At 40.8% G+C, this 24,509-nt stretch overlaps 1 protein-coding gene across 5 annotated transcripts in view; it reads right to left on the reverse strand.

Moving 5' to 3' along the window:
- The window catches only part of GABBR1 (gamma-aminobutyric acid type B receptor subunit 1), a 27,992-nt gene extending 8,746 nt beyond the window's left edge, over positions 1-19,246 (reverse strand). Inside the window, exons 1-14 of one of the 5 annotated variants that reach the window (XM_051996075.1) lie at positions 19,048-19,246; positions 18,365-18,443; positions 17,764-17,967; positions 16,466-16,651; positions 15,313-15,333; positions 13,744-13,916; positions 10,585-10,719; positions 9,945-10,115; positions 8,376-8,477; positions 8,087-8,152; positions 7,514-7,705; positions 3,796-4,050; positions 2,771-2,834; positions 1,502-1,579 (exon numbers count right to left, since the gene is read on the reverse strand). In XM_051996075.1, coding sequence (XP_051852035.1) covers positions 1,502-1,579; positions 2,771-2,834; positions 3,796-4,050; positions 7,514-7,705; positions 8,087-8,152; positions 8,376-8,477; positions 9,945-10,115; positions 10,585-10,719; positions 13,744-13,916; positions 15,313-15,333; positions 16,466-16,651; positions 17,764-17,967; positions 18,365-18,443 — 1,726 coding nt within the window. In that variant the 5' untranslated portion in view covers positions 19,048-19,246. Of the gene's footprint in view, positions 1-1,501; positions 1,580-2,770; positions 2,835-3,795; positions 4,051-7,513; positions 7,706-8,086; positions 8,153-8,375; positions 8,478-9,944; positions 10,116-10,584; positions 10,720-13,743; positions 13,917-15,312; positions 15,334-16,465; positions 16,652-17,763; positions 17,968-18,364 lie in introns of all 5 variants that reach the window. The other 4 variants (XM_051996074.1, XM_051996073.1, XM_051996076.1 and 1 more) reach the window with 4 other exon arrangements.
- Positions 19,247-24,509: the final 5,263 nt, after the last annotated feature.

Consider the following 24,509-nt stretch of genomic DNA (forward strand, 5'->3'; position numbering starts at 1 on the left):
AATTCTCCCAAAGTTCTCCAAAGTTATTACCTCTAATTTAAATTATATATGTGTGTATAAGTATACCCCTTCTCTTTTTAAATATTGTGTACATATACTATAAATGATATACACCCATATATGCATACATGTTAAATGCACACAATACTAAGAAAGGGAGAGGGTTTGTGCCAAATATCAGGTGCCAAACATCAGGTGCCAAAACATCAATCAAAAAAAAAAAAAAATGTGGAGTATCAATAGCCTAAACAGTTAGGATAGATGCTTGGCTAGCTTCTTATCTTTTTCTTAAACATCTTCAGGACTGAGACTATACATTTACCTCAGTTGACCAGGTTAAAGATTTTCCTTTCTGAAATCCTTTTTTTAATCCACTCATTTTCTCTATTTTAATTTAAACTGATTTCCAAATAAATGAAGAGTACTGTGTAACATTCTTCCCATTTAAAACTCTTTATTGCTTGCAGACAAAGATTAGGTCACTCCTTAGCCTTCTTTTCTATAGGACAAACAACACTTCAGTTTGCTTCCTGAATTTTCATCTCTAATTCAGGGGTTTAGATTGCCTGAAATATTTCCACGATGACACCAGAAGATAGAATTGTAGAAGAATAAAATATTAGACCTAGAAGGAGTCTTAGATAGTGTCTAAATCAATCACTTTATTTTACAAATATGGAAAATGAAACACTGAAAAGTTAAATATTTTGCCTAAGGTCCCACCTCCAGTTAGTGTGTAACGGGCTGAAACTCTGAATAGGTGCACTTGAATCAGACAACCAAGCACTTAAGGCTAATTACCTACTGGACAATAACTCTATTAACATGTTTGGAATTTCTCTTCTCACAGTTAATGCTGGGGTTAAGAGAATTGTAGGGAAGGATTAGAGGGTAGAGTGAAAGAGGCAGAGAACTTCACTTGGCCTCAGGAGGAGGAGGAGAAAAGTATGGAGATTCATGAAGATTCTGAACTCTAGAATCAAGGAAGGATCCTTGGCAAAACTCCCAGCAGTTTTGTCCATCTCCTTCACTTCTCCCCCTAAAAACCAAGGACTTTTGCTTATCCTGACTCTGGCTGATTCTGAGGCCTCCAGGGAGCTAGCCTGAACTTCATACTAGTGGAAGAAGGAAGAATATCAGAAGAACACAGGATCTCTTATGCTCATAGTTTTTCTATTATATCAGAACCTTCAGAACCTTCAATGTGAAAATCATTTCCTTCCTTCAACCACCAAATGTGGTGGTCTCCAACCCTCTTCCGTATACTTACTGCTAAGATCTGTGATTCTCTTATTATTCCATGAATTACTTCAATAGTTATTCACCAACTAAGAATTTTTTTCAATTCCCTGATCCCAGGGCCTGTGACATACAGCTGCTACATTTCAGCCACAGCCCTTCCCCACCTCTGCAAACATGAAAGCCCTATTTGATTTTTCCCTTCTCAGAAGGGGAAGGGATACAGGAAATAAAGTCACAGAAGTTAACAGATTTCATTTACCGATCCATTTGTCAGCACCCAGCCAGTGCAGGTCATCCTTGGTGCTGTCATAGTAGCCAATCTGCATATATTTTCCGCCTAGGAGGAAGAAAAAAAGAGGGCAAGACGACTTTAGAAAACAGAACTTGAATCCCCTTTTTCTTCCCATTTCCTGAAAAGTCATACTGCACTGTCTTTGATTTCTTTCTGATCCTAGGGATGTCAAGTTTAGAACTGAAAAGATCTTGGAAGTGGTCATTTCATTTATCCCCATATAAGTAGTACCTAAGTCTAAGTCTAAGTTTAAGTAAGACACCTAACTCAGCTCAGGCAGATAAGAATCTCTCCTAACTTTAAAACTCCTTAGAGAAGGGTTACTCCATAACTTTTCTTAGTTACCTATTTCCCTATCATTCTCTATTCTAGGCAGCTTCCATGAGCACTAACTACCTTATATCCCTTTCATTATAGTTAAATATCTCATCCTGGACACAAAAAGAAGGGAATGGGATAGGGGAAAAGGAGCTTTTCAAAGAAGCCCAAGAAATAATTCTCTTTACCAAGGAATGGAGAAGCCCAATTAATTCAAAGAACCATATTTGGCCATACAAGAAAACTCACATTAAGAAAACCCAATACAATATTGATTCATACATTTATAGAAATGTTAAACTTAAAAAGCAGGATGGTTGTTGACATCCCCCCAAAAAATCTGATAAATTCATTGACATTTAAGTCAATGTTGTTTGAAATAATTAGACTCCTTTATAAATTTAAAACATATGCTTCCAGATTAAAACTCCTTGATTAGAAGAGCTTGGTGAAAGTGAGGTTGGGGAAAATTTAATATAGGAGACTTGGCATTTTAAAGTCTATCAGGAATGAGGTTAAAGGATCTCTGAAATGATATTATAAGTTATTGGAAAAATAGGATTTAATTCCATTTACAAACAATAGTTTTTAGGAACATAGCTATTAAATCTTAAAGTGAGATATATATATATGTAAACTTAGAGGGAGGGGAGAGAGAAGAGAGGAGGGGAAGGGAGGGGAAGGGAGGGGAAGGGAAAGAAGGGGGGAGGGAGGAGGGAGGGTGGAGTTTTAGGATTGTCACTTTCTTCAATGTGATAAATACAGAAGATAAGCCAGGGCATAGGGAAAAAGGAAATAAAATAACCTTCCAACTTTTCTCAGTGTTCCATTTTGACAGCTCTCCCCATTGGTGTCTTCCTCTCCACTCAGGATCCCTCCCCACATCCCAGTTCTCCTCTCCACAAACCTTGCCCTCACCCTGCAGCTGTTCAATGAGAGTCCGTGCCATCCTAGAACCACTAGCATCAAATACCACATGGCCCTAAAGGGAGGAAATAGGGATGGGTGGAGGGAAGTGGAGAGGGATGGATAAAAGGAGGACAGAAGAAAAAAAAAAAAGCAAATCAGGGACACTTTCGTTTCTTGTGTTTTCAATAAATTCTATTTATGGTATTTCTTACATGTAGGACACACTCCAGTTGTCAGTACCCTAGATTTTAAAACATCATTCCTCTAAAGAGATTGAAACATCTGTGACAGTAAATCACCTCCAAACTATAAAGAGCACTAGATTGAGTTAAGAGATCTGTGGAATAGTTCTACCTTTGCCTTTAGCTAGCTGTATGACCCTGGGCTAGTCATAAATTTCTATGAACTTCAATTTCTTCATCTATAAAATGAAGAAGTTTGTGTAGATGCTCTCTAAATTCTCTTCCAGCAATAAAAATTCTATGGTATTAAGGAGATTTTTGAAAATCAGATGGCAATCTGATAAGAGGTCCAAAGGAAATGGAATACTCTTTCTTTTATAACAATAAAATATAAATAGAGCTTTAAGGTTTGTGAAGGGCTTTATAAATACATTTTCATTTCATTCTCATATATTTTCATTTTATCCTCACAATTCTGGGAAATATGATTATCCTTTATGAGGAAACTGAGAAAGGCAGGTTAAATAACTTATCAAAAGTCTCATAAGTAGTAAGTTTTTGATACAACATTTTCATTCAGGTCTTCCCTACTCCAGGACCAGCATTCTATCCACTGCACCATCTAATTACCTTTATATTAGGTATTTCTGTAACTTTTTAAGGGAATGAAAAATAGACAAATGACAAAAATTAGATTAAGGGCAAAGGAAGGTTGGTTCATACTGTCTAAAGAAATTCAAAGAAATCTATTCTGAATAACAGCCAAGTGTGGAGGAGGAAAGATATTTTAAAGGGCAAAAGTCTGTTGAGAAAAAAATCCTAATGGAAAGTGAAGGATGGGACAAGACTCACAGAAACTCCTTCAAAGGATGAAGAGTTCATTGCCCGGTAGATCTGATCTGTAATAGTTTGGTTGTTATAGTTGAAGTCCTCCAGTCGCACCCCACCACTCGAATGGATACCACTGCCCCCTGATGTCTTGTTCAATGCTAAAGCCAAAGCCCAGATAGCATCATAGGCCAGTGGTGCCTCCTGAAAACCACCAGTCTCCTCAGCTTTCTTGCTCCCCAATCGCTGGGTCAGTTTTTGTACAAACTCCTGCGATGTCTAATGAAGGAAGGAGTAGAGAAGGAATTAATATGCCAGGTTTCAAATGGTATATCCAATTCCCATGATTCCTGCTTCATCCCCCTTTTAATTCATTTGCTTATTCACTTAATGTATGAACAAGGATCTAGAGTCTAGAACTGGAAAGAAACTCAGAAGCTATGTAATTTAAACCCCATCATTTTACAGATAAGGAAACTGAGTTCCAGGCAGGCTAAGGTGACACAGGAAAGATTTGAATCCAAGTCCTTTGACCTCAGAATCCTTGCTCTTTCCATCATACTATGCTTCCTTCTTGTCATATATTTGTATTGGACTATATCCATTTGCCTGTCATACCTTATAAGACAAATGCATAGAACAAGGACACTAGGTTTTTAATTTGGTTTCATTAGCTCCTAGCACAGAACTACATATAAACAAATTAATTCCAATCCAAAGAGTTTGGATTACTGAGGATCAGGAAAAGGTAAAAAATACATGTGGACAGGGGAAAAGGAGATAGGCAGAAATTCAAAAAAGTTTCTTCTATATTAATATACAAAGTTCCCTCAGACCTCATTGGTTTAAGGCCTAGAAATAGAGTAAAAAGAGAACTGGACTTAAGAGTCAGAGGACATGAATTTAAATTCTTGTTTTGTTACCTACTTCTGAAATGAAGGTGCTGCTCTGCTATGATTTCCAAGATCCTTTCCAGTTTTTAAGTCCTATACATACCTCACCTCAGGTTTAGTTTTTTATTACCAACCACCTATAGAACATCTCTACTTGAATGTCTTATCACTTAAAACTCAGAATGACCAAAATTGAACTAGTCATTCCCGCCAAAAAAACTAGCTCTCCCTTACAAGTTCTCTATTTCCACCATTTTCCCAAACACACTAGCTTGAAAACCTTAGACTCAATGTCACATCTTTGTTCTCTATAACCAGTAACCAAATCCTATCAATTATCCCTTTGACATCTCACTCGCATTTGTTTTTTATTCCCACTGTGTGTGTGTTTCTTCTATTCTATGCCTGATATCCATCTCTGAAATGGCTTCTTTTTTTCCATTCTCTCCCATTACAATCTATCTTAAACACTATATGAGATTGCCTTGAGAAGAAGACATCAGCATCCACAAGTGATGACTCAATGCCCAGCTCCACTGAACTCTCAAATCTTTTTTCCCACTTTCCTACCTTAAATCTGCTCCAGTTCGACTGATTTCTGAGTTGAGATAAACATTGCCAGCCACTCCTCTCTAGTTTAATTTGCCTAGCCTTTTAACAACTGTGGAAAAGTTCCTTTTGCCAAGATAAGGACACAATTTTCTAAAATAACTTTTTCTAAGGAATTAATAGAAAACAATAAGCAAAACAAAATGTATTAAAATGAACAAGTCCACAAAGTACAGATTTCTGTTCCTACCACCTACCCGAGATCAGCTTGGCTGGCACAACTCACAGGAACCCAGCTTTTTCCTCTTTTCTTCACCTCGTCCTTATTTGGGTTAGATGTGTGAGAATGAATGCTAGACCAAAATTCAGAAATTTTTGGCTCAAATAGACTTAGCTTGGCACTGCTGCTAAAGCTGGTGGGATTCACAATCCCATCAAAAACCAGCTGCTAGGCCTGATAGAATTCATAGTCCCTCCCAGAACCTAAAATAAGGTCTAAGAAAATTCTCAGTATCTCTTAGAATTTGCTTCCTAGTCTTGTTTCTGGCCCTGGTGATCCCTACATTTCACAGTATAGTCACTCTGGGCCCCTGCCAAAAGATCTCCTACATTACTTGGAAGATTTCCCCCCCCTAGAATTCAAACCATCTTACACTGACCTTCCCCCATTTTCCTGTCCTATTCAGTATGCCTAAAGCCTCCTCACTAGGCAGTTAAGGCCAATTATACCCTTTGGTAAAGTTAAATACTTTAGTTTCTATTCTAAGCAAGCAAACAAGTCTAGTGTTACAACTAGAAATCTGGTCTTGATGGTGAATGTCATTTTTGATAGAGCCTATCTACATACCCCAATTACCTCAAACATGCAAAAATAAATTCCCTATTATTTCCTATTTCAAAGCTTGATCAACTTTTTTTAAAGAGATCTTTAAATTAAATTAAATTAAATTTTCTGAGAGCACTTGTAGCTGGCAATTCATTTGCAAAGCAGGGATGACTGACAGGTCCTGAACTTAATGAATAAGAAAGTTTTTCCTGGTTCAGTTTACTGGTTCTATCCAAAATTTCCCTTTATTCCAAAATCCCTTTAATTTGCAATTTTCAGATCTCACCATCTGAGGATTAGAAGCTTTCCAAATTCAATCAACACTCTGAGGGTAAGAGGTAAAAAATAAAGAATTGGGGACAGTTATGTCTATTCATTCCTTTCTTGATGGAATTATTTTCTGTAACTAACTTTCTCTCAGGGTGGTTTTTGGAGTCAGAAGACCTGGGTTCAAACTTTGCCTCTGTTACTACCTTTGTGATCTCGAGCAAACTTCTCAAGCCTCAAAGATTTGTCACCTACAAAATGAAAGGATTGGACTAGATGGTTCCTGAGCTTCCTTCCAATTCTAAATGTATAAATTGTCATCCACTTCTCTAAATATCTTCCTTTAAAACCAGGTCAAACCTCCTTATATCAAATCAATAAAGGCTTCTCCAACTTCTTCAACCCATATAAATTCTTCTCCTTCTCTGAATTCCCATAGCTTTAGTTGTAACATTCATATAGGCATTTTTATGGTATCATGAACTGTTACCATAAAGGTTTCATACAGTTCACTGTGTTTCCCTAAATACTGTTTATTTCTAAAGGGCAAGGATCCTGCTTTCTGAGCTCTCAGTAAATGTTTACTGTACATTAAGAATATATAAAACAGATAAATTCAAAGGTTTTTATTTTATCAAAGGAGGAAAAAACATTCACCAACTAACTCCCTTAGTTATTTTAAATGTTTATTTACAACCCATTAACTACTTAGGATAAAAATTTTAAGAAAACATTAGGAACCAGGCTAAATGAATAGCAATCAAAAAGAAGGATAAAACATCTAAGTAATATAAGTCCCTGGGAAAATAAAATCTGATTTATACTCAACTTTTCAGGAACAGAATGACTGCCAAGCAAGGTACAGCTGTACATCCAAGGAACTAAATTATTAACTCCACTGCCCTCCCTTTACAAGTCTCCAACTTCCCTTCATCTCCATGGTGACAATCACCCCCTACCTTTAGTAGCACACTGAGCATACTAAGAACTTGATTCCCTACCTCCATCCGTTTCCAGAACAATGACAACAGAGGCAGACCCTACAATACCATTTAAGCATAACCAGAACAGGAAAATTTTTCTAACCCTGACTGCCGAGTTCCAGTTACAACAACATTCTGTTAGTTATAACACGCCTGCACCCAGATCCCAGATCCCTGACCCACTTTACATACCTACTAACTATCCAAACCCAAATACTTCTCACCATGTTAGAGATACCACGAGTGTTCTCAGGATTTAGCATAACGATCTCAGTAGTGACATGTCCCTCTACTGCTTCTGCCATCTCCTGCTCAGTGCAGTTGATAGCTGGGTCTGGGGTTCTGAACCAGTTATCAGCATACCAGCCAATGAGGAACCAGACATATTTCTTCCCAAAGAGACGCTCCTTGTAAACCTGAGTATAGAGAAGAGGGATGGCTAAGATTGGTTCTAACCTCAGATCATCCTCTTGAGAATATGAGGAAAAGAGGCAAAACATGACATGCATGTTTCAGCAGTGGGGGAAAAAAACAGGGAAAGTTCATAAATTTCCTCTCAGACATTCATCCTTAAAGCCCTCTACTAATTCATAGGACCCCATAGAAAACTGAAATGGAATACAATGGTATTTGAAGAAAGTAATGCTAAGAAAACTAGAAGATATGAATACCAAGTACAAAGGTATGTTATCATAATAATGCTGGGACTAAAGAGTACAAAAATGATAACATAAGAAATCAAGGTTTTTATGTATATTCCCTGTCCACCCTCCCTTTTCAGAGTTCTTCAGCTCCACCTCACAGAAAACTTTACGAGCTTCAGTTTCATAGAAAAGTCCCACGATGATGCGGGCATCCTGGCGCTGCAGAAGGAAGAAAGGCAGAGATCCTGAAAGACATCTGTAAGTCTCGAACACAGTAATACATATAAAGTAAGTGTCTAAATGATCCTAACTGAATTAGTGAGATGTCCCTTTTGGAACTTCTAGGACTTGTATTTCTTGTTGCCCAGGCTGACTTTCCTTACTACCTCAGTTCTTGTTATCTTCACCAAGTCTCAGACCCCAATTTATTATTCTATCATACCTTAAGGTTCTTGACCGGTACTGCTGGATCAGAAAAGAAGCTCTGGCGGAAAGTGATCTCAATTCCTGCTTCCTTCACTCGTTCCTCTAGATCATCCAATGTCTAATAGAAAGGGCAACAAACAAACTTTTGTATACTCTCCCCTGTAAAAGTTCTTTTGCCCTAAGGTAGAGTCATATGAGGTAGGAAAGGAAAAAGAGATTGTGATTAAGAGGGATTGCATTCATACATACAGAGTATCTATGTACAGAGTTCAGGGCAGTTTCCCTACTTACTCACTCCCCTATGTAGTTAATATCTTTGATGAAAACCAGTGAGAAGAGGGGAATGCAAAAAGAACATGTTCAGCATACACACACACACACACACACACACACACGCACACACACACACACGCACACACGCACACACGCACTCAAAGAAAGAATGGATTTGTCTCCCATTTGTCATGATAGAAGCCATGAGGCCTCAATATCAAGCTCAAATTCTAGATGAGGTTTGATGAAGTAATTAGTTTAGATTTGTCCAGTAATCACAAAGATCAGATCATTTCAAAGTTATCCCAGTAAAATAATATCTGGTGCCCTCTGTAGCATCTATCTGCTATCTTTTAACGAGGTAAATAAACTTTCCTTAACTAATTATGCTTAAGAAAGAAAACAAGAGACTTAAGAAAAAGAACAGATATTGAATCCAGGGGTATTCCTATGTGGTAGGAAGGATTAAAGGGGTCAAAAAGATTAGGAATTGCCAGTGGAACTTTTATAACAAAACTGATAAGATTCTTAAATCAATAGAGTGTTAAGAACAGGACTAGAAGTAATTGGAAAGTTCACAAAAGTTAGGGGCGAACCATATAAGGTTTCCATTATAGAGTGTGACACATATAATTAGTGGACAAGGAGAAACAAAAGTAAACAGGAACAAGAAAATCAGAGTTGTATCCAGAGTAACAGAAAGCAATTAATACTAAATAGGAAGCAGACCCAGGCCAGGTCCCAAAGAATAAGGTCAGAGATTTAAATACAGACTGATGGTATTTCTCTACTTCAGGTATACAGCTATGTATTTCTCTTTCCACTCACCCTCCATCATCTTTCCTTCAATTAATTCTCTCAACATTGTCAGTATCTTTCTCTACGCATCTATTTCACCCAATATGTGTGATCAGCCATGTATCTTTGTCTACCTGTCTTTTCTGTTTGCTCATTCCTTTTCCCCTTTCACAATCACACATATACCTGCTTCTCCTTTCTAACCATTTGCACTTTTGTTACTGTGTTCCTCTCCTAATTTGAGTTTTGGGATGAAACTCCAAAAGTTCTGAACAATTTTTCATCTTCTGATCTACAAGGTGAAAGTATCAAGAGAATTACAGAACCCTACTGGAAAGGTCAGCTGTTGCACCTAAGAATGATTTCTCTTTTTATGAACTTAACACAGTACTTGGCACATAGCTTAATTAAAATGTTTTTCCATTCATTCATTTACAATTCAGAAATGACCTCCATTATATTCCTCCCTACTATGGTTTAAATAGCTTCACCCCCCAATCTCTATCTCCCTCACCGAAGTGAAAACTTCAGTAGTCTGCTGAATGGTGGCAATCTTCTTCCAGCCCCACTTTTCAAAGAGTTTCACCCGGGTAGGATTATGGAGTGTGGCTGATGGATGAGTTCGAAAGAAAGTAGGAAAACGCTGCCGGTTTGATAGGGCTGGTGAGCTTGAACCATAAGAAAGCTGAAAGAGATAAGAGTAGTACAATAAGACTTATTCAACATGGAGTCCAGATTATTAAGTCAATCAATCCCTCTCCTTTTCTCCTTCCCCATTACTCATACAAACAAGATTTTTTCTGTACCAAGATAATTTCATGAAAAGAGATACTATTGACTCCTTCAGTCATTTCCCCAGATTTAACTAAATCATCCTGCCAGATTTAACTAGTTTAGAGAAACTAGTTATGCCCCAACACTGTCTACATTTCAAACAACTATAACTGATTGAACATTTCTGGGATACCAAAGTGAGAGATTTGTTGATCTGGTCTTCAGTAGTCTTTGAACCTGTAGCCATTTTCTTAACAATGTTCTCAAAAATAGCAAAATCTCAAGCATTCATTTCACAATTCAAGAGTATGTCCCCTTTCCCCAATAGAACTATCCTTATAGATTAGATTTCTTAGATGAATACCCACACCCTAACTCACCACAATGAGGTTCCACATCCTGGCAGCTTCTGCTACAAGGGTAGAGACAGAGCTGCAGCCTGGCAAGAGGATGATTTTGATGGGATCGTTGTAAAGTAGCTCATATAGGTACTTGGTGGCTTGTCCAGGATCACACTGCACAGTAAGAATAGGAAATAATGGAGCAATCTTACTTCAGATTCTTTTGTTCACATTGGCTTTCAATTTAAGACACTAGTATCCCCTATCCCTGCTCTGAGATTCCTTCCTTCTGTCCCTCTTCCATATCCAAATGTACTTGCCTATCATACAGTTTCCTACACTATTCAAATAGCATCCTCTCATGCCATTTCCCACTCCCCTTAAGCATGACACTATTTTCCTTTTTGTCCTTTTCTGCTGATTCCCAGATACTCTCCTCCCTCCTTCCTTAGACCTTGATATCTCAAGGATTCTCAAGGTAATAGAAAGGCATTAATAAGAATACAAATAAAATCACCATAAGCCCTTACCCCACTTTAAATTTTGTCTTCCACACTCCATATTTTTTCTTTATCTCTTTTCAGCACTGGTAAGAGATAAGAAAAAAGGACAGGAGGAGGGACACTGTGGGAATCTCAGCTATCCATCTCCCCCTACTGTGTCTTGACATTTTGACTGATACTTTAGAAAAGAGAAACAATTGGGGGATGGGGGAATCAGGAGTCTAAAAAGGAACAAGTGAACAAGAAATAAGGAGTACAGAAGAGAAAAGAAAGATACTTTGGGATCTGTAAGAGGAAATAGATGGTAGAACATAGGGTATAGAAGAAAGAAGATAAAGGGAGGAGGGTGAATAAAGAGAAGGAAAAGGAGTTAAATGGAGCAAGTATGAGCTACAGGTCTCAGTACATGTTCTCTTCACACTGAAGCCTGACCTTTTAAAAGCTGCAGAAACTCAATGGGGAGCAGAGGCATAAAGGAGATAGGAAACATAAGGGGCCTGGAAATGGTGAAACATAGAAGCAGGTAGAAAGGAAATAAAAGTGACTCCCTGGAGATACCACCTTCCCCACTAAGATTTGACATTTGATTTGGGCCACTATGGAAAATCAGGAAATGAGGAGGAAGTTAGCACAAAATGAAAAACAATATTCAATTGAAACTTAACACCACCCACCCATCCCTTATCAAGGTCAGTGTCTCAACAATATTCAGATGTGTTGGGATTTTTCCCTTATTCCCTCACTTTCTAGAATCTTCTTTCGGACTCTTCACTCTCTGGGGATCCCATCTCTAAGATTTCCATCTCTTATCTCAGTTCCTTTCCTTACCTCTCCCTAGTGCCAAATTCTGAACTTCCCTCTATTTCAATACTCACCTAATTTTTTATCCAAAATAGAAGTTGTCATGAGCAGTAAGCTACGTTTTAGTGAAACAGTATATATGAAAGTCCTTTTTGAAAAATAAAGCACTATATAATATTACCATTTTCTGTGAGTGGGCACTAACACACACACATTTTCTCTCCCTCCCCCCCTTTCAAATTTTTGACCTTTTCCTACATTTCCTTTTTCTCTTCCACACCTATCTGCATTTGGTTCATTATGGAATAAGAGACATATATTACCACTTCTCCCCTCCTACATATTCTACATCTTCTCTCTTATTCTCCTTCCCTCTCCCTTCCATTTCTATTTTTTTTCCTCCAGTTTCAGCTCCCATATCCCCCCATCTGCTTCCTCAATACCTCAAGGGAATCACCTGTCATAGTGCATAAAGCTGAGCTCATACTCAAGTCTCTCTCATTTCCCTGTGATCTTGTCTCAGAAGGGATCTTCTTGTTTTGCAACCCTCAACATGACTCTTTCCTGTATCCACTTATTTCCCTTTCTCTTACAAACAGAATTGTTTTGCATCTCATGCTCAGTATGACTTCTTAAATGAAATCCTGGCATCCTCCTTCTTACCTATCCTCCAATTCTCCCTGTACTTTTTTATTTCTTTCATGCTCTTCCCTCAACCTGGGGATTATCTGACCTTCTTAGATATTAGTCAAGAGCCAGTTAATTTTGCCATTCTTTTACTTCCCCCACCTTGGTATTTCCCCTCACTCAAGTTACCCTGAAAACTCATATCTCTGGCCTTATTTTGCTACTCTAAAGAATCAGCATAAGGTTAGTCTTATATGATATCACTAAGTTAATGCCATACCTTGCATACCACTTTACTCCTCTATCCCAAAGTTTTTCATACATTTCCAATACACTCTTTGTATCTAAAGTTAATTGTCGTGGAATATGTCTGATCCATTAAAATGGCCCTGAATTTCTCCCCAGATCTTTTTATCACATGCCCCACATTGCTAGGGAGAGATTTTTTTGCTACTTGAAAAGATAAACTTGTTCCCAGCTCTCTTTAAACACCATCTCTCTCTTAACCACCATTTCACTGCTATGAAAAATAATCATGATCACTAGTTCCTCATAATGATCAAGGTTTCTTCTCATTCCTGTACCTATCCCTATAACCTCCTTTTACCACCCCCCTCACTTACACAGGGGATACCTTGGAGTTAATGGTAATGGGCTCGAGCCTAGATACTGCTCTGCAATTACTTCCATTCCTATCTTGTCCCCACATCCATCCTATTTCCCCATATTTCCTCCCCTAAACCCCCCAGGAAGGGATATCTATCTTGCTGTCACTGAGTTTCTAACTCAGGGTGTCCCTGAGTCTCCCCCACCCCAATCTTGTTCTGAATCCTGTTCTAGCCCTTATACCTTATTTCTTTTCATAACCTAAATCTCTCCAACCCCCACCTCAGGTTCCTACATCATAACAATTACCTTGATATTGTGTAAGCTCAGCTTGTACCCCTAAACCTATTTTCCCCTCTAAGGCTCTTCTCCCCTCTCCCTTCTTCATATACCATTTCCTCTCCCATATCCCACACTCCCTGCATGAGAAAATCCAGATTATTTTGTTAGGTAGATTACCTTGAACCCGTAGCTCCTCAAAATGATTCCTAAATCTTTATCTTCCAAAACTCCAAACCCCCACAAGAAAGAGGGGGCTGGGCTCTGCCTCGTGATTCTAGAGACTCAGCTTAAATCCCAAATATATCCATCTCCCTAGCCTCAGCAGTAACCGCCGCCCAAACGCCACTGTCCCCTGAACCCCCATCCCGGGGGGGTCTACCTTGCTGTCGTGGTGGATAAGCTTGAGTTCGTAGTCGGGAAGGATGTCCCTGCGGCTGTTCACGTCCTCCAGCGCCATCTCCACCGCCGGCTGGCAGGCCTGGCCCCCAGGCCAGCCCCCGCTCATAGGGAACAGCGCCCCGATATAGACGGAGCGCCGGCCTGAGGAGGGGGCTGAGGGAGCCCGGAGATGCGGGTGAGGGTGCGGGAGCTCTGGCTGCGGAGGAGAGTGAGGGGCCCACACCGGGGGCACCCCAACAACCAGCAGCATCCCCACCAGCAGCGGCCAACCCACCCTAAGAGAGGGAGACCCCGGACCCATGGCCAGCGGAGGGAGCTATTGGGGAAAGGAGTGGGGAACCTCAGGGAGACACTTTTTAGGGGGGGCTACGGTGGGGTAATCGAGACTGAGGAGACGCCTCCATCCCGAATTTGGGGGAAAAAGGGGGGATGGGGAAACTCGAAAGGTCTAATCTCCCTAAGTCCCCGCCGCTGCCGCTGCCGCTGCCGCTGCTGCTGCGCTGCCGCTGCTGCGAACTCTCCTATAGCTGACTGACTGAAGGAAGGAGGAAGCTATGGGGAGCGGAGAGGAGGGGGCAAGAGGCGGGGAGGGGGCGGGCTCTGACGTCACGGGCGGCGGCAAGGCCGCAGGGGGCGCGAGGGGCGGCGATTGAAAGGGAAGATGTGGGGCGGGAAAGGGAAGAGGAGCTCTCTGGTCGAGAAGCTAGGAGCTGCGGCGTGCTGAGAGGGGAGAGGGAAGAGAGAAGGTGGGGAAAGTGAGGGAAGGGAGCACGTGAGAGAAGGTAAGGAAAGGACGTAGTGGAGCGCTAGGTGGGGGGAGGGAAGATGGATGGACTGCCGGATTGGGGGGGGGGGGGGGAGAGGGAGGATGGGTGAAGAGTTGAAGAAAATGAGAAAGGGAAGAGAGAGAGAAAGGAGAATAGAGTGGGAGGCCAAGAACATGGAATGGAGAAGGGTTTAGGGGGAGATGAATGAAAAGGAAATTGGGAGATGAATAGAAAAGGGAGTTAAGAAAAATTGGAGGGTTAAGAAATGATGGGAGTGTTGGGAGGGGGGTGGCCGCAAAGAAATGGGACCTTGGGGAAAGGACTCGGTGCAGTTGAAGGAAAGTGATGGCCAAGCTATAAAGGAATTTTGGCAGTAATATTTAGGATTAGTAGTAGAAATTGATAAAGACAGGAATGAGTAAGAATAAGGCAAAGGTCACTTGAGTTAGGAGAGCATTTCAGTGAGGGAAGAGGCAAAGTTTGGGGAAAAGGTAGAGGTTAAGAAAATGAACTGAGGAATGTTCTACAGCCAGTATCCAGACATTTAGCTGAATATGATCAGATAGGAGAAGTTAGGGGGAGGCAGGGAATCTGGAAGTGGGGAATGGGAGAGGAAATGGGAGTGGACACCATGGCCCAAAGGAAGAACTGGCAGAGGGAATAGGAATCAGGTAGAATGAGAGAGGGCTAAGAAAGCAGAAAGAGGAAGGGACCTCCCAGTCCAGGGCAGAAAAAGGGAAGAGATGGTGCATTAAATGGACTTTAATGTTTGCTGGTCTCACCTGTGTATATGGTTCTCTTCACTGGCAGCAGGAAAGATGAGGGTGCAGAGAAGAGTTATCACTGATGCCCAGCTTTCCCAGGCCCGATCCCCATCACCCCAAACACACACCTGTGCAAGTCAAGCACTTGGGAGAGGAGAACACTTGAGTTTCTGGGAGGGGAGGGTGTCTGGGGATAAGAGCAAGTTGGGGCTGGAAGTCAGAATTTGTATTTTCTCAGTTTGGGGAACAAAAGCCAAAAGCTAAGGTTGAGATTGCTGTGTCAAGAAATAATGGGCATCATGGAGGCTTGGGGCAATGAGAAGAGCCAGGGATTAAAGGGCAAGACCAGGATCTTGAGGGAGAAAAACAGTCTATAAAGTTAGGAATGCTGGGGCAAAGAAACATAATGCCTGGGTACTGAAAACCAAAGGTTTAGGAACTGGCTTCTCCAGGGCAGAGTAAAGTTTTGGTAGAGTGGGGGGAAACCATATGAGGTTTGAGTGGAGGGTGATGGAGGATCAAGTACCAGAATCTCTTTAAGAGAAAGGCTAAAGGAGATCTAAGGACTGAAAAGCTTCAGTCGCTAAAATAAGTTTACTTTAAAATCCTTGTCCTCCTACATTGGCTCCTAAATGTTATATTCCCTTTTTCCCCGCCTCCCCTCCCAACCCAACCTCCCCATTCTAAATTTTGGAAACATTTTCTTTAAAGAAACCTGAATATTTCAGGGAGGCATATAGGAAATTTGGTGGCTAAACTAAGAAGATGGAGTCCAGGGAACAGGGGGAAAGAGCCTTAAAGTAAAATAAAGTAAAGTAAAGAGAAATTCCTAGAGAAACAATAAGACTACAGAGAAAACAGAATATTTATAAGAGTGAAGTGACAGATTGAGAAAGGGAAAAGTTGAGGGTCAAAGATGAAGAGGGGGAAAAAAGAAAAAGATTATAGCTATAAAAAGAATCTAGACATGGAAAAGAATGAGAGAAGCAAAGTTGTTAGAGGAGTAAAGGTTGGGTTTTTAAAAGAGGGAATAAAATATTATTTCAGCCTCTCCCTGTCAGTAATTCATTTCCCCCAACATCTGTATCTTCCTCCCTACCCATCCCTTCCCAACCATACTTAGAACCTATCCTCTAAAAACTGTATACAACCAAGAGCTTGTTCCCCTCACCCTGGCAGGAGGGCTTCGGGGTGTCCCACTGTCCCCTGGCACAGATGCTTCGGGAACTGCCCACTAGATGGAAACCAGGGTCACATCGAAAATCCACCCAGGCACCATCTAATGCTGGACGGTTCCCTCCCCTGAGGAAAGCTGTTCCATTATCCAGTGTCAGATAAGACTTGGAACAGGCACGTACTGTAAAGAAACAGGGAAAGAAAAAGAAAAAGATACAAGTATATACAATATGCATATTATATATATGGATATGTATACACATATATACACACACATATGAACACATATATACATATATTGTGAGTTTTGTCTTTTGATACATATAATCATGTATCTCTTTTGATATATGTATCAAAGAAGAAAGCACTTTCATTTCAATGCTTTCAGTGGAGGAAAGACTCTGGATTGGGGATCTGGAGACATGGACAAAATACTTTCCAAGTAAATAGGGGAAATAAAAGGCAAGATCCCAAGAGAGAAAGAATCTATAGGCACACCAGAGAGAGGCCCTTTTTAAATATTAATTTGTTAAACAAGCATTTTAATTGCTGTTATGTGTGCTTAACTATTTTGGGTCCTGATGATAATGGGGGAAAATAAGATATATTCTTACTCTCAAGAAGTTTAGTTAATTAAAATAGTTGAAACTTAGTTGTGCATACTGATTAAATAGTAAATTCTAGATAATGCAACAATAATTTCTCTTTTTATATGTAGTAGATAAATCTCAAAGTTTATGTAATATAATATTAAAATTAAGTTCATAGGATAATAACTTTTGAGCCAGAAGTAATCTTAGGAGTCATCTATCTAATGCCTTCATTTTACAGATAAGGAAACTGATGACCTAATCATCTTAAGATAATTGCCCTAAGTAACACAGCTAGCAAGTGGCAGAGCCAGGACTTTGACCCAATTCCTCTAACTAAGCTAGGACTCTTTCTATTTCACCATGATGCAGTAAACAAAAGTGGCTACATTGGGAGACAGGACTATCCAAAAGTGTAATAGGATGGGATGGATAAATTATGGATTTATTTTTGTAAGGTGCCACCATTAATAATGAAAAGTAAAACAAAAATTCAATTAGCCATAATCATAATGGACTATGTGGAGAGTATGGAAAGAATGCTGGAGACTGTTGACTGCCTTATATTTCTAACAGTATATCGCACAGCTCTATATTTATTTTTATATCATTTAAAATACATACTTGCAGGATTGCAATGCCAAGGAGTTTGGGGAGAGTAGAAAGGGGGAAGGAAAAGGAAGGGCATTGCAAGTTTACTCACCACACCGACTTGGCATGTCCATATCTGTCCAAGAACCATTGGAGAGACACTTTCGAACTTTGGGACCCACAACCTCACGATCCCCCCGGCACACATACTCAATCTCATAGTCAACGGGCAGGAAGTTGATTGCCCGAACCTGATCCCGGGTCAGGCCCCTGTAGCGGATCCCCCCTTCCCATGGTGGGTGTATGATTTGGCAGCCTGTTAGAAGTGTAGGGGAAAGGGAAAAGGTAATCAATTTTAAGGAAACAATGAAGAGAGAGGGGATCAATGGGAAATGTCACGAGGGAAGGGAGGGATGGGACTGGTGTTAGAGTTTTGGAAGAGGGGCCATAGGGAACATGGGAACAGAAAAACTCAGACTATGATTCTGGAGGATAACGAGAAGCCAATAGGATCAGGGGAAGAATTAGGGAGTTGTTCAAGTAGGGGAGGGAAAGAAATGAAGCATAGTTAGAAAGAATAAAATGGATTGTCTGGGCTTAATTAAAATGAATAAAGAGTTGGGCTGGATTGAAAGTGAATGTGAGAGCATGGAAACAGGAAAATGCAAGTGGAAGTTGTCAGTTATCTGGAGAGATTTTACAGAAAAGTGCACCTTCTGAGGTTGTGTTGGAGTTCTGGGCCCCATCAGAACCCAAGGGAAGAAGGAAATGCAGTAGCAGCAGCAGCAGCATCTGGATAAGAGGCACCTTAGTTAGGATAGAATTGAACCTCACTGGAATCCGATCGGACAGGGTGCGGCTCTGTCTTTCATTTTCCTCCTAGATCTTACAGTGTTTCCCTGGTTGCTGCTTGGTTCAGCATCAAGACGTGTGGACAGCGCCCGTGGAGTAGGCAGAAGCGGAGCACCGCGCCAAAGTCGGGATGAGGAAGAGAAGAGACATTATGTCCCTTCCCTCTTTCTCCTTTTCTAGGAACCCCATATCCTTTTGGGACTCTATCTTACCATCATCATCTCCATGCCCTTTTGTCCCCCTCCTCGGGACCTCGGGGTCCCCCTCCATTTCTTATTCCCATCTGCTATAAGGCATCTCCTCCTCTTTTTCATCTTTTTTCTCCGCACCATTTGTCCCCTACCTCATTTTTCACCTTCCTTATTACCCACTTTCTAGTCCTATCAACACCTCTGGCCTTCTGTATTTCCTCATATTTCTGCTTCCCTTCCCCATTCCTCTGTTCCTTTTTCCTTTTCCCTTTTTCCTCCATCTCCTCCCATGTCCTTTCCTCTATTCAGTCTCTCTTCCTGCCCTCCTCCCTCCAGGCCCTTGGCTCTCTTACCTCAGTGCTTTGGCCCAGCTCACCCGGCTCTTTCCCTGGCCCAGCTCCCCGCCTCTCCCCGGGCCTCAGGGTTCCAGGCCGGGCCGCTCCTCCTTCCCCCCACTCCTTTCTCCTCCTCCTCTTCTTTTCCCTTCTGCCTCCAGGTACACAGCGACAGGCCGAGCAAGGGTCTTTTCCCTCCTCTCTCTTCTGTTCAACCAACCCCCCCACCCTCCCCCCAGTCTTCCCTTTCCTCGGACAGCGGCTGTAGCGGGAGCCCAGAGCCGGGAAGAGAGTAGGCGGCGCCGGAGACCCGGGAACCTTCGGGCGGAGGGAAGAGGGAGGGTGGAACGGAGGACTGGGAGGGGGACGGCGAGAGGGCACCGCCCACAACCGGAGCCCCGGGAACCGCCCCGGATCCCAGCCTCGCCCTGGACCGCCCACCGCGATGTGAGACAAGCTGAGAGAAATCGACTTGTGAGTGTAGAACTGAGAAAATGGGGGGAAATACTCGAACACAGGGAATAAGAAGGAGAGAAACCGAGCTCAAGCCAAAGAAGAAAATTAGGCCGAGGTATTGAGATAAATGAGTGACTAGGACTGTAAGCAGAGAGTACGGGAAAGAGAGATGGATACAAATAGAAGCAGAGTTGCTCTGGAGGACACTAAGTCTGGGAATAGAATAGGAGAATGGGGGATGAAGGATAGAGATAGTAGGAGTGAAGGAAGTGGGTTGAAGATATAAAAGCAGAAATTAAGTAACTTAGAGAAGGAGAGATCCGAGACAAAAAGAGAGGTATAGGAACAGATGAATAAAGGAAGAAGTATCATGGGGATAGATGGACGAAACCAAGCCTGAGATAATAAGTACCAGATTTGGAGTCAGAAAGCCTAAATTCAAGTGGGACCTTCCAGAATGTGTATTCTATTACACATACACAGGGCAGGAGACAGAAAGAGATTCAGTACTTGAAGCAAAGGTGAGGGAGAAGTGGGAGAAATGGGTAAAATGTTTGAGTAAATGGAGGCAGAACTCATACCAAGTAGGAAAGAGATTGCAAGCTTCATGTGAGTAGGAACCATATCTTATACTTCTTTTTTATGTAGCTCCAACAGTCTTTAACAAAGTTCTAGATACTAAATAAAACTGAACCGATATTTGGCAAGAATGCAAATTGGAGAAAGAAACCAGGAAAAATTCACCCAAAATGCATCTATTAAGCTTCTGTTATGTTCAAAACACTGTGTAGAGCTTTGAAATAATTTTTTAAAGTTTAGGTAAAGCATAGCCCCTATCCCAAGAAACTTTATAATTTAGTTGGAAAGAGAGGCATAACAATACACAAATAATCTAAATTCAATGTGGCTCATTGACTACTAAGAAGTGGCCAAACCAAACCATCATGAGTCTTCATCGATGTTTTTACTTGTAAGGCAATCAAGAAGAACACAGTTCAAAAAAAATGATATTTAATGAAATGGCATAGCAAATGACAAGACAAAGAAAAGATCCCCATTTGAATACATGAAATACATATTTCCCATATTCCCCACAAGTTACCATACTACTATTAAGCAAAATTTACATTTAGAAAACACATAACCAAGAAAACATGCATGAAGGATATATGTGTGTATACTTATATATGGAAGACATGTCCAGGGTAATTTACATCTTGAAACACTTCTAATGTTATGTACTGATTTCAAACTAAGTGTCTACTGGTTTTGTGGTTACCAATCTGCTATCCTCTACCATCAGAGCCATCTGTTGGGCTTTGTGTTCCCAACTATTAGTGACCAGATCTCTAACTCATAACAAGCTTATAAATCTTTTAATTAAGATAGCCTAGGGGGTTTGGGGAAAGGAGTTATTCAGATATATTTTCAGTCAAGTTTGACTCTTCATGACTCTATTTGGGGTTTTCTTGGCAAAGATACCGAAGTGGCTTGCCATTTCCTTCTCCAGTTCATTTCACAGATGAGGAAACTGAGGCAAACAGGGCTCCTGAGGCAAAAAGGGTTCAGTAATTTGTCCAGGGTCACACAACTAGTGTCTGAGGCCAGATTTGAACCCAGGTCTTCCTAAGTCCAGGCCTGACATTCTACTCATTGTACTACCAAGCTGCTCTAATTCCTTGTATATTTGTGTGATAGGCAGCAGTTAATGGAGTACAGCCTCAAGACCTCAGATATGTGACCATCTTGAAAAGAGTATAGGAACTTTTCTATCTGCTATCCTAGAGCTACTCAGATATGATTGAAGGACTCTACAATCCACCACCATCCAGACTTATTCAGTGTATCTTTATAGATAATGAAGTTCCAGAGGAGCTATGTTCATTGTGTATTGTTGTACTTCAATTAAAAAAAAAAAACTTATTGATTTGAATATTTTGGCCCTAAGTGCTCCATTTTCAGCAGATTAAGATATCAAAAAAAGATCCCAGGTAATTCCTGAACAAGTATTGATTGCAGGAATGAGTGCCTCTCACCATATAGTTCTGGGCCACAGATCACAGAAGTGAGCATTGACACTGGCTGTTACTGAATCCAAAATGACTTTTGGAAAGCACATGGTAGCTGTGTGGGTCCGACCCTAGGAGCAGAATGCAGCATCCCAGATTAAAAAAAAAAAAAAGGAGCTATTAATTCAATCATTCTGAACCTGCAGAGCCTCCCAATATACCAATAGTGGTTGGATGTAGTGATAAGGTATTGAAACTCCCAACCAGATACAAGCCAATGCACCCAAATATATAGATTTAAATCTGTATATAGATTTATTTTTCCTCCTGTGTGTCTTCTCTGTCCTTTCACCTTTTCCTCCTCACCAATAGAATATATAGATTTAAAATACTGAAAACAATTTTATTAAAAGATAATGATAATGAGATAACATATCAAAAATTTTGAGATGTCCCCAAAGCAGTCTTTGGAAGAAATTCTCTCTCTCTCTCTCTCTCTCTCTCTCTCTCTCTCTCTCTCTCTCTCTCTCTCACATACACACACACACACACACACACACACACACACACACACACTTTCATCAATAAAAGAAACACAAACATTATACAAATCAATTTTTTAAAAATAAAGACAAAACTGAATTTCTAGTATCAAAAAATGAAAAAGTTAATTCACAACTGTTGTAATGCGGGAGCCACCTGACAGTGGCTGCTGAAGATCCAACCCAGAGCTGCAGAATGGATCTCCTCATGTGAGAGGATGATACAAGGAAACTGAGAGGTAGTTGCTATTCTCTGACCTCTCTGACTGAGAGGCCATTTGCATTGTCTGATCTCTCTCCTCTTCTCTGTGCCTCCAATTTATTTCATTCCCAGTCCACAACACCTATGTTAGCAAAGGCTGCCCTGCAACTCCTTCAGATACTATAATTCACAGCTATGGAGGCTCTTGGAGAATTCTCCTGCTCCTTAGCACACAACCAATGAAGAAATAAATTACTAAGAACTATTTTGTCCATTATTTATCCAACTATTTTATATAAATAAAATTTCCAGATTAACAGAATAAGAAATAGCAGTCTTAAATTACTCAATCTTAGTGGGGAGTGGGAATTGAATAAGCCATAAATGAACTCCCAAGGAAAAAAAAATCCCATGCCAAATTAATTTACAAAAAAAAAAAAAATAGGAAAACAAGAAGTTCTATACCAAAGTCCTTCTATAACACAAATAATATTTTGATATCAGAAGAACCTGAAAAGACTTAAACTGACACAAAGTGAAATGAGCAGAAATAGAACAATTTGTACAGGAACAACAGTAAAGTAAAGGCAAATAACTTGGAAAGATTTAAGAATTCTGATCAACAAAATGATCAACCACATTCCAGGGCTTTGGAATGAAACATACTACTTCTTGCTTGAAAAGTGATAGTCTAGAATACTTTCGGGAGCCAAGATGGCGGAGAAGGCACACACAATTCTCTAAGCTCCTCTCATTCCCCTCATAACCAACTATTTAATCTAGCCTCAAAAATAGCTCTTCACTGCTTAAATTCATGAAGATTAGAAGCACTACAATTTACCAGCTAAAGTCAATCTGGAAGATTGCCAGGAAAGGTTTGTCCTGAGGGGCTAGAAACAGATTAGCACAGGCAGGGAGAGGCTAGTGTCCTGAGCAGACCAGGGGCAGGGATGATCTCTGTGGCTAGAGAAGTTATAGAGACTATTCTGCTATAGGCTAACAGCTCTGCCTTGACTACAAAGCAGTAAACTGGAAGAGAGATTAAAGCCTGAAACAGAGGGTACTCTAAAAAACGCCAGAACCTAAGGAGATCTGGCTGTAACCCTTCAACCCTGGAAGTGGCTCAGGCAGACTTTAACACAGCCCTGCAGCCACATCCTGCAGTTCGGGGCTTTTGCGGGGGCAGTTACAAATCTGCATGGCAGCAGGGCACAGCCTGGGCAGCCTCTAATCAGCACAGTGGGGGGCTCGGCCTGGGGCAATAGAACTTCCCCGTAGATTGTGCTTCCAGGGAAGACACTTCCAGTCCCTGCAAATCCATTCACTGCTCAACTGCTAACACCCACAGTCCCAGGGTGGGATTTGGCTTGGGAAGTGAAACTCTCACAGCTCAGCGTCTAGCCCCAGGGCAGTCGTTATCTCACACAGTTGGGGGGGGGGGAGGGGGAGGTTTCTTTGCCCAGCACTTTCCCAGCTCCACCCTGCAGGCCTGAGTTACTCCCGGGTGGGGAACTCTTTCCCAGAGCACTCCAGTACCTCACTGCTTTTTGTCCATACACCTTTCACTGCTCTGCAGAGGAAGCTGGTAACCTCCTGGCTCTGAAGGCAGACCTTACAAGCTTTAACAAAATGAGTAAAAAAATCAAAAGAACGATTGGTAGTTTTTATACAGAAAGAGAACAGCTTTTCAACCCTGAAAAGACTAATAGTAGGCAGTCTCCAGACAATTGTTGGTCTCCAATACAAAAGGCTCTCCTAGAAGAGACTATTAAAAACCTTAAAGAGAACTAGAAGAAAAATGGGGAAAGGAAAGAGAAGCTATGCAAGAGAGCAACAACTTCCTAAAATGTGAATTGGAAAAGATAAAAAACTCCCAAGAAGTGCAGGGAAACAGAATTTGCAAATTGGAAAAAGAAAATAACTCACTAAAAAAAAAATTAGTGAAATGGAAAAAAAATTCCATAGAGCAAAACAACTCAATTGGACATACACAAAAAGAAGTAAAAAAAGCTAATGAAGAAAATAACTCGCTAAAAATCAGAATTGAACAAATAGAAATGACTGATTCATTGAGACATCAGGAATCAGTCAAGCAAAGCCAAAAAAAATGAAAGATTGGAAAAAATGTCAAATATTTACTTGGAAAAACAACAGACCTGGAAAATAGATCTAGGAAAGCTAACCTGAGGATCATTGGACTACCCGAAAATTATGATGAAAAAAAGAGCCTAACACCCAAAGAAAGAACACTGGGAGATGAATATAAACTGC

This window comes from Antechinus flavipes, chromosome 4 (genome assembly GCF_016432865.1).
Source record: "Antechinus flavipes isolate AdamAnt ecotype Samford, QLD, Australia chromosome 4, AdamAnt_v2, whole genome shotgun sequence".
NCBI lineage: Eukaryota > Metazoa > Chordata > Mammalia > Dasyuromorphia > Dasyuridae > Antechinus > Antechinus flavipes.